The sequence below is a fragment of the Struthio camelus genome, chromosome 16 (genome assembly GCF_040807025.1).
Source record: "Struthio camelus isolate bStrCam1 chromosome 16, bStrCam1.hap1, whole genome shotgun sequence".
NCBI classification, from domain to species: domain Eukaryota; kingdom Metazoa; phylum Chordata; class Aves; order Struthioniformes; family Struthionidae; genus Struthio; species Struthio camelus.
The window spans coordinates 389,610-398,735 of record NC_090957.1 but is presented as its reverse complement, the minus strand read 5'-3'; the positions used below and the strand labels follow the sequence as shown (position 1 = coordinate 398,735).

The following is a 9,126-nucleotide window of genomic DNA, read 5'->3' as shown; positions in this document are numbered from 1 at the left end:
GACCATGGATGGGTCCATGGGGCTGGAGGAGCCCATGGGGAGGTCCAGAGAGATTGGAGGGGGGTTCATGGGGGTCCATGGGGCTGGGAAGGGTCATGGAGAGGTCCATGGGAGGGTCCATGGGGCTGGGGAGGGTCATGAGGGGTCCATGGGGGCGTCCATGGGGCTGGGGGAGCCCAAAGGGGGGGCTAGGAGTCCCATTGGGGGGTCTATGGGGCTGGGGAGAGTCATGGGGGGGGTCCATGAGGGGTCCATGGGGCTGGGGGAGCCCAAGGGGGGGGTAGTTGGGGGGTCCATTGGGGGGGTCAATGGGCTGGGAGGCTCCTGGGGTGCCGAATAGCTCTGAGGGATGGGGGTGACTGTGCTGCACCCCTGGACCCCCCCCCCCCAAAACGGGTGCCCCACCAGCACTGTTTCCCCTCCCTCCCATGTCCTCGCCCCTTTAAAAAGGGGCGGAGTTGGGAAAAGAAAACCCCACCCTCCCGCCATGACTGGTATCGCATTCAGCCAATGGGCGTGCAGGTGTGGCCCTGATAGTCATAGGGTGGGGGGCGGGCGCTCGATCCCGCGTGGCCAATGGGGAGGTGAGGGGGCCTACAGACGTTCACAGGAGGGGGTGCTCGGCCGCGATTAGCCAATGCCCGGGCAGGAATGAGGAGGGGGCGGGCTCACAGCTCCACGTGGCCAATAGCGACTGGGGACGAGGAGGGGAGGTGAGAAGGGGCGGGCCGGCGCCTGGGTGGAGGGGTGGGAGGGGGCGAGGCCAATCGCCGCGCGGAGGGTCGGGCGGGCTGTTCGGGCGGGCCAATGGCGGGGCGAGCGGGGCGGGCCCGCGGCGCGGCGCGGCCAATGCGGGGCGCGGGGCGGAAGCGGGCGGAAGCGGCGCCGTGGGGCGGCGGGCGGCCATGGCGGCGCCGGGCGGGGCGGCGCGGCCCGGCGGGGAGGTCGTGCAGCTCAACGTGGGCGGCAAGAGGCGCGTGCGCGCGGCGCCGGGGCCCCCCCCGGTTCCCCCCTCCCGGTTCCCCCCTCCCGGTCCCCTCCGGATCCCCCCTTGTCCCTTCCCCGAGTCCCCCAGGCCTCTCTGACACCCCCCGGGTCCCCCCCGGTCCTCCTAGGCCTCCCTGCCCCCCTCGGGCCTACGCCCCCCCCGGCCCTCTCAGCCCTCCCCGAACCCCCTCAGGCCCCCTCGAACCCCTCCCAGACCCCCCCCAGATCTCCCGGCCCACCCGGCTCTCCCGTATCCCCCCGACCCCTCTCAGGGAGAGCCCGGCCCCCCGCTCCGGGTCTCCCAGGGCTCCCCCCCCAATCTCCCAGACCCCCTCCCCAGACTTTCCTGGGGCAACCTGGCCCCCCTGGGATCCCCCAGGACCCCCCCAGCCCTTCCTAGAGCCCTTCGGGGTAGTATGAGCCCCCACCCAAGTCCTCCCCCCCCTCAGTCTTCCAGCCCCCTTCCCCGACCACTCCAGGGTCTCCCCTGCTCCCTTGGTCTCCCCAAACTGCTCCAAGCCCCCCAAGGCCTTCCCAGGTCTCTCCAGACCCACCCAGGGCCTTCCCTGGTGCAGCCCAAGTTCCTTGGGTTCCCTGGGACACCCCTCAGGTCTCCCCTGACCCCTCAGGACCCCGCTGGGTCTCCCTGGCCCCCCCCAAGTCCCTCCCGCACCTCCCCAGGTGCCCTTGGTCTCCCTGGGCCTCCCCAGTTCCCCCTGGGCCACCCTTGGCTTAACCCAGACTCTCTGGGTCTCCCCCACTGCCCAGGACCCCGTCAGGCTTCCCTGGGTCTCCCCAAACCCCCCAGACCTCTCTATTCTTTTCAGTGCCCCCCCGGGGTCTTTCTGGTCACTCTGACCTGCACCCTTGCCCACAGGTTCAGCACATCTCGGCAGACGCTGACCTGGATCTCAGACTCGTTCTTCTCCAGGTGATGCGGATGGACCCCCCTGTCCCTCTGTCAGCTCAAACTCCCCCGAGGACACCGGATCATTAGCATCAGGGTGGTGCTGGGGCTCACAGAGCCGCGCAGCTCAGCTATGCGGCAGGGCCTGGACCAGCAGCTTGGAAATCTGCTCTGCAGAGTGTGTTAGGGAGGCTGGAAACTCCCTGGACACTTTTTTTGGTGGTAGTTAGCCCCATCTCATTAACTAACATTCCCCCTTTGGCCCTGGAGGCAAGGGAATGGAGGTGCCCGTGGGTCAGCGTTAGGAGAAGGGCACAGAGGAGTTTTGGCTTTTCCCATCACGTGTCACCCACGCAGCACGGTCCAGACACGGGTGTGTGTGTTCAGTCCCAGCGCGTGCTAGCCAGTTGCTCCCTGGAGCAGACCTGCAGCTCTCAGGTGGGTGCTGATCCCAGTCAACGGGTTCAGTTGGTTCCTGGCTGCCCGGAGACAAAGTTTTCTGGCTCAAGTGGTGGAAGAAAGTTACCCGCTTGGAGCAAGTGCTCGTGACTGCTGCTCTCCTAGCCTCTTCCTCTCCTGGGGTGCTCCTGCTCCCCTGCTGCTGGGCGCAGCTGTAAACGGCTGTAATAAGTCAGGTCCTGCTGTCTCTTTCTCCAGGGACTGAGCTTTCCAGAGCACTTGTGGCTGGTCTGATGCGTTGCCTTAGGGTTTTGCTTGGGTAAAGCCACCCCGGGGTGAGCTGAGAGTAGCCTCCTACCTGTGCTAGGGCCAGGGCTCACAGACACAAGGACAGGAGATGTTTTCTGGCATGTCTCCAGTCCCCTGCAGGTGCTGTTAGAGGCTCTGAGAGGTCCACTAAGCCTGCCAGCGCCTGCACACGCTGCCATTTTCTCGGCTTGGGGATGGGAATTACGTGCTGGTTGAGGGAAGCCCATGTCCCCCAGCCGCAAAGAGGTGAAGAACCCTCCCTCTGGGTCTGATGAGAGCAGTTGTTGCAGCAGGGACTGTCCTTGTGCGGGGCCGTGCAGTGCCCTGCCTTCGCGCAGCACCGGGCACTGCAGGGCCCGCAGCACAGCTGGAGCCCGGAGGAGCGGCTGAGCTCTGCACACAAACTTTCTGTCCCCTCTGTTCAACCCACAGCCTCCTGAGCGGGCGCATCTCCACCCTGAAGGATGAGACAGGAGCGGTGAGTTCTCCGTTCGCCTGCCGTTGCCAGATCCCTGGCAGTTGGGGTCAGGTCAAATCCGCAGCGAGATGTAGCAAGCCCTGCCCTGGGTGGGGGTCCTGGTGCCAGGGAGAGCCCAGTGGTGCCTAGCTCCTGGGGATCAGCATGCCCCAGGGGGGCCTGCCAGGTTACAGCAGGAGTTTTCCCTTGGTGACCTGCTCTCTTCCTCCCAGATCTTCATCGACCGGGACCCCACTGTCTTTGCCCCGATTCTCAACTTCCTGCGGACCAAGGAGCTCGACCCCCGGGGCGTCAGCATCTCGCTGCTGCTGCACGAGGCAGAGTTTTATGGCATCACCCCGCTAGGTGATAGCTCTTGGTGGGGTTCTCTGCTGACATGTGGAGAGTGTCTGGGCCGGGGGGCAGCTCCCTGTGGTGGGGAGCTCTGTGCAGGGAGAGGGGCCAAGGGGCAGGGGCTCACGGCTCTCTCTCTACTCTGCCACCAGTTCGACGCCTGCAGCTGCGGGAGGAGTTGGATCGGTCGTCCTGCGGGAGCGTCCTGTTCAACGGGTACCTGCCGCCCCCAGGTAGGGCTGAGCTGTGTGTGGAGAGGGGAAATAGCATGTGCCAACCCAACAGGGTCATGGCTCACCAGGAGCCCCCAAGGAAGGGGTTGGCAGGGGTGGCTGGCCCCTCTCAGTGGGGTTCCTAGGGAAAGGGTTCATCGGAGGCCTCAGCAGCACCCTGTCGCTGCCCACAGTGTTCCCAGCCAAGCGGCGCAACCGCCACAGCGTCGCGGGGCCCCAGATCGCCGCTCGCCTGCAGAGCACGGCCGACAGAGCCCCTGTACGCCGCAGCAACACGATGCCGCCCAACCTGGGCAACGCTGGGCTGCTGGGACGCCTGCTGGAAGACCGAGCCGTGGCTGCCGGTACGGATGGACACTGGGGAAGGGTACTGGATCACCAGGATGCCTAGTCCTCTCCTGGCTCTGCAGCATGTGCTCATGCCCTGTCCATCTCTCTGCACCAGGCACAGCCAGTGACCCAGGCATGGTCCGGATTGTCTGTGGGCACCACAACTGGATCGCCGTGGCTTACGCCCAGTTCCTCGTCTGCTACAGGTAAACGTGGGACCAGGGTCCTTCGCAGCCTTTATCTCCCTGTCTGTCCCTGGTCCTGTGTCCCCGCAGTGTGGTGCTCGTTCAGCCCTCAGCCCCGCTTTCCCCCTTGCTCCAGGATGAAGGAAACGTCAGGCTGGCAGCAAGTGTTCTCCAGCCCACGGCTGGACTGGGTGATCGAGCGCGTGGCCCTAAACGCCAAGGTGCTTGGCGGGTCCTTGGGTGACCACGACAAGATGGTGGCAGTGGCATCCTGTAGCGAGATCATCCTCTGGGCACTGCAGGCTGATGGCAACGGCAGTGAGATTGGTGAGCAACACAGGGGCTCCTGGACAGCCCTGTTCAGTTCTCTGGGCCTTCGTAGACCTCACCTCAACCAGGACCCCATTCTTGTGCCCCTAGGCCTGCACATTTAGGTGCTCAGTGTCCCTCAGAGGCTCAGTTAAAGAGCTGGGATGTGCGATTCATCCTCTGGGTCCCCTAGTACCTCTGCTAACCACTTCACACCTCTTCTTCTCTCCTAGGTGTCTTCGTTCTGGGGGTCCCTGTGGAGGCCCTCTTCTTTGTTGGGAACCAGCTCATTGCTACTAGCCACACGGGCAAGATCGGCGTCTGGAACGCTGTCACCAAGCACTGGCAGGTGAGCACGGGAGGCCCTGCAGGAGGGTCTGAGCTGGCTCTATGCTATCTCTCGGCTCCATGCTCTCTGCCCTCCTGCAGATTCAAGACGTCGTCCCCATCAACAGCTACGATGCCGCTGGCACCTTCCTGCTCCTTGGTTGTAACAACGGCTCCATCTACTACGTGGGTGAGTGCCAGAGAGGGCCTGTGGGCGCAAGCTCTAGCTCTGTCTAGTCCCGACTCCCAAACTGCCTGCACCAGGAAGGACTGGCTGAGACAGCACAGAGTGACAGTCTCTCCTTTCCCCAGATGTGCAGAAGTTTCCCCTGCGCATGAAGGACAACGACCTGCTGGTTACAGAGCTGTACCGTGACCCCTCAGAAGACGCTGTGACGGCCCTCAGTGTCTACCTCACACCCAAGAGCAGTAAGGGTTCCTCCTTCACACCTAGCCTTGCCTACGGAGCTCCTCATCCCACCTCTGTGTGGTTCTGGTGTAGCCTCAGGCATGAACTCCCGATGTGGACAGCTAACCTGGGACTCTGCTCAAACAGGGCCTGGGTGCGCCCAGGTCCTCTGCCCCGGGGAGGGGTGTTGGGGAGAAACGAGGCGCTTGGGCTCTGCCATTCTTTGTGTCCACAGGTGACAGCGGGAACTGGATTGAGATTGCGTATGGCACCAGCTCGGGGGTTGTGCGGGTCATTGTGCAGCACCCCGAGACTGTGGGCTCTGGCCCCCAGCTCTTCCAGACCTTCACAGTGCACCGGAGCCCCGTCACCAAGATTATGCTGTCGGAGAAACACCTCATCTCTGGTAGGTGCTGGGAAAACTTGGAGATGAGGAGCTAGCAGGGAGCGGTGGGTCGTGAGTGAGGGGACGGGATGAAGCAGAGAGTGGCCCCTCTGCCGACCCCTTTCTCCCCTCCTGCCTCCTTCCAGTCTGTGCCGATAACAACCACGTGCGCACCTGGACGGTGACCCGGTTCCGCGGGATGATCTCCACGCAGCCCGGCTCTACCCCCCTGGCCTCCTTCAAAATCCTCTCCCTGGAGGATATCGATGGCCACGCAGGCTGCAGCGCTGGCACCGACATCGGTAGGGGTACTGGTGCCTGCCCTGTCACCTCTCCAAGGGACCTGGTCCGTAGCTGAGTGGGAGCAGCTTCTGGTCGCTGCATCCCAGCTGCACTCAGCTTGTGAGGTGGGTGCTGATGTGAGCTGTGCGCTGATGTGAGCTGTGCTGGCAGGGCCCTTTGGAGAGCGCGATGACCAGCAAGTTTTCATCCAGAAAGTGGTGCCAGATGCTTGCCAGGTGTTTGTGCGGCTTTCATCCACAGGCAAGAGGTGAGTAGAGCAGGGCTGGAGGGGCAATTGCCTTAGCAGTCCCCTGAGGTCTCTACAGTCGGTGTTGGCTTCTCCCCTGAGCATCAGTCTGGAGGAAGAAGTGAGCCTAGATCTGTCCCCCTTTCCATCCCTCTGAGAGCTGGGGGAGGACCCAGGTGTCCGGGCCTTCACCACTGCCAGATGCTGCTACTCTCCCGGCACCTGGCCGAGGCGCAGGCTGAGCTGAGCTGTGCCCACAGGATCTGCGAGGTGCGCTCCGTGGACGGCACGGCCATCACGGCCTTCATGGTGCACGAGTGCGAAGGCTCGAGCCGCATCGGCTCCCGCCCCCGCCGATACCTCTTCACAGGCCACGCAAATGGCAGCATCCAAATGTGGGATCTCACCACTGCCATGGAGATGTTGGGAAAACCGCCAGGTACCTGAGACAAGGCAGCCAGGATCCTTCCCCCTTTCTACCCCTGTTCCCTATTGCTCTCCTGCCATGTCCTCACTGTGCCTTACTCTGTTTTCAGAAGCTGGGGGCCTGACGGAAGAGGAGCTACTGCAGCAGCTGGAACAGTGCGATCTGGCCCTGACCCGGACCCCAGACATGAGCCCTGCCGGCTCCTTCGCCCACTCCAGCACCCCGCGGGCCTCCATCACCAGGTACAGACCAGCCTGGGCCTTGTGGAGGGGTGGGCTTGCAGGACGGATGGAGCCGCCTGCTCCCAGCCCTGGGATTGCTCCCAGCCCTGGGATCACTCCCAGCTGGCCCCATCCTGCCCCTGCTTCAGGGTGCAGCGGTGCTGGGGCTTCCTGGCTTCCATGAGCACCTTCATAGCCCCCTGAGACCTGTCCTGCCCCTCTCTTGCTTCCCTCTTTCTTCTCTGCAGCCTCCAGTCACAGGGGAGCGAAGGGACCCGGGAGAAGCCAGGCCGGGGGGTGCTGCCAGGCCCTTCCTATGCGAGTCTGCCTCCACCCAAGCTCCGCGAGACTCTTGGTGTGTTCCCAGCGCTCTCGGCCAGCCAGAGCTCCCTGCCCTGCAGCGACAGCCCCCCACCCGTGCCTGAGCTGTGCTGCCGGCGGCTGGGGGTGGCAGGCCTGGACGGGGACCCCCGCAGCCCCCCTGGGCTGCGTGGCGGGGGCAGCTTTGTGGAGAGATGCCAGGAGCTCGCCCGCTCCAGCGAGCTTGGCCAGCTGGAGAGCAGGAGGTTCAGCCACGGCGGGGAGCTCGAGGCCACCCGGCCCGGGGGCAAAGGCAAGGCCCTGCGTCCTCCTGGGGCACCCCCACGCCGGCCCCCCGGCGCCAGCCCCACGCCTGCCGCCAGGACTCTGCCCCCAGCTCTGCCGGGGCTGCCCCCCCCAAGCCCTCCCACTGCTGGCGACAGCTTCCCCATCGTCCCGCTGGCGGCCCCCAAGTCCCGGCTCAACGAGACGTCCTTCTGAGGAGGGTAGGACCGAGGTGGTGCCCCTCGGGCCTGCAGTGGGGATGGCCGAGTCCTGCTGCGCCAGCCTTGCTGCAGGGGGGGAGTGACGTGAGGGTCCCCTGCCCTCCACACCCCTTGCTGGGACTTGGGGACTCCCCCATCTACGGACTTGGGGACTCTCTGGGACGGTTGTTAGAGGCAAGAACTGCAGCTCTCCCCGCTTTTCCAGGGCGGAGAGGTGTTAACAGGCAGGGCCCTTGTTTGGGAGTTATTTGGGCTCCTCTCTGCTGCGTCCTGGTCGGGTCCCCTGCCCTCCGGGCTCTGCAGGGCCCTGGGGGGGTGAGGGGCTCTGCCCCCTCTCATGCCAAAGCACACTTAGCAATAAGCTGGTCCCTCTGGGGCCTGGGCACTGCTGCCTGCAGGAATTTCAGGGTTCCTTGTGTATACACCCCGTTTCCTATCTGCCTCACAGCGTGTTTCTTGGCGGCCGCTTCCAGTAGCCTCCCAGGCCCGCGTCCTCTTCACGGGGCAGCCGTGGGGAGGGTCCCGGGTGGGTTTGGCCCCCTGACAGTGGGGCAGGGGTGGTAGCCGGCACCATCCTGGTGTGACTCAGCTCTTCCCCTCCGCCCCAGCAGCATCTGCCATGCATCGCTGCCAGAGCTAAAAATACTGCCCAGCCTGGCACATGTGGGAACGTGCGCCGCGAGCTGCGCTGGCCAGTGTGGATCCCCGCGCCCGGCCAGTCCGCGAAGTGTGAGGTAGGTGCACATGGGGCCACGTCTGCCCTGTGCACCGCAGAGGGACTCCTGCAGCCATTCATCCAGTATCGCTGCACATGCAGGCACTGCCTCGGTCGCTGTGTGGGACGTGCTGCCCCTTCTTGCCCCCGTGCATGCTCACATGCGGCATCAGGGCGCACGAGGGAACCCTGTGCTGCAGCCCCCATGCTGCTGCAATGGCGCAGAGCTTCAGCTCGTGCTTTCCCCAGGGCACCTTTGGGGTCCATCGGCACCCCCCTGGCGCAGGGAGGAGAGCAGGACCCAGCCGCCTGCTTGGTATTTCCAGGCCTTGTCTGCGCATCCCTGCGGCAGTGCGGCACGGCGTGAGTTGGTGCAAGGCCTGGAGCCAGCCGGCTTGTGCTCGCCCGCGTGCTGCAGGCGCCGGGCTGGCGTGGCCTGGCCCTCCGTCACTCCCGTGCACGCGTGTGGCCGGGCTCTTGCACGTGGTGGGGCTGCGCACTGCCCGGGGCCGCGTCCTCGGCTCTGTCCTGCCACCTGCGACAGCAGCTCCCCGGGAGCCTCTGGAGCTGCCCCGCAGGGCCTCCACCTTCGCCTACGGACGCAGAGTTGGCGGAGCCAGATCTGGCCCTTCCCCGCCAGGGCTGCCGTTATGTAATCCCAGATAACGCGGCACCGGGCTTTGTCCTTGAGGGTGCGGGAGCCGGACACCTGGGCCCCCGGGAGGCCGGTGGGCACTGGCAGCCCGGATGCCTGGGCTCTTCCCCCCAGTGCAGGGGCAGTGGTGCTCCGGCAGGTTGGTGCTCGGGCTCCTGGGTCTGTTCCCAGCTCCGGTCACA

At 65.0% G+C, this 9,126-nt stretch overlaps 1 protein-coding gene across 2 annotated transcripts; it reads left to right on the top strand.

Moving 5' to 3' along the window:
• Window positions 1-574: 574 nt before the first annotated feature.
• Window positions 575-8,015, top strand: SHKBP1 (SH3KBP1 binding protein 1). 2 transcript variants are annotated; one of them, XM_068910106.1, is made up of 17 exons: window positions 575-713; window positions 1,865-1,918; window positions 3,035-3,080; window positions 3,293-3,425; window positions 3,566-3,646; window positions 3,820-3,990; window positions 4,092-4,182; window positions 4,298-4,488; window positions 4,704-4,819; window positions 4,900-4,987; window positions 5,110-5,226; window positions 5,442-5,612; window positions 5,738-5,893; window positions 6,045-6,141; window positions 6,381-6,559; window positions 6,657-6,789; window positions 7,017-8,015. In XM_068910106.1, the coding sequence occupies exons 1-17, from the start codon at window positions 652-654 to the stop codon at window positions 7,567-7,569; spliced, it is 2,439 nt and encodes an 812-aa protein (XP_068766207.1). In that variant the 5' UTR covers window positions 575-651; the 3' UTR covers window positions 7,570-8,015. The 2 variants fall into 2 exon arrangements, with proteins under 2 accessions (XP_068766207.1, XP_068766206.1); XM_068910105.1 differs by lacking the exon at window positions 575-713 and adding an exon at window positions 882-973.
• Window positions 8,016-9,126: the final 1,111 nt, after the last annotated feature.

Coding starts and splice junctions, on each gene's coding strand:
- SHKBP1 (XM_068910105.1), top strand. CDS start 906: ATGGCGGCGCCGGGCGGGGCGGCGCGGCCCGGCGGGGAGGTCGTGCAG. Junction 3,647..3,819: donor CGGGTACCTGCCGCCCCCAG/GTAGGGCTGAGC, acceptor CGCTGCCCACAG/TGTTCCCAGCCAAGCGGCGC. Junction 4,820..4,899: donor CTGTCACCAAGCACTGGCAG/GTGAGCACGGGA, acceptor GCCCTCCTGCAG/ATTCAAGACGTCGTCCCCAT.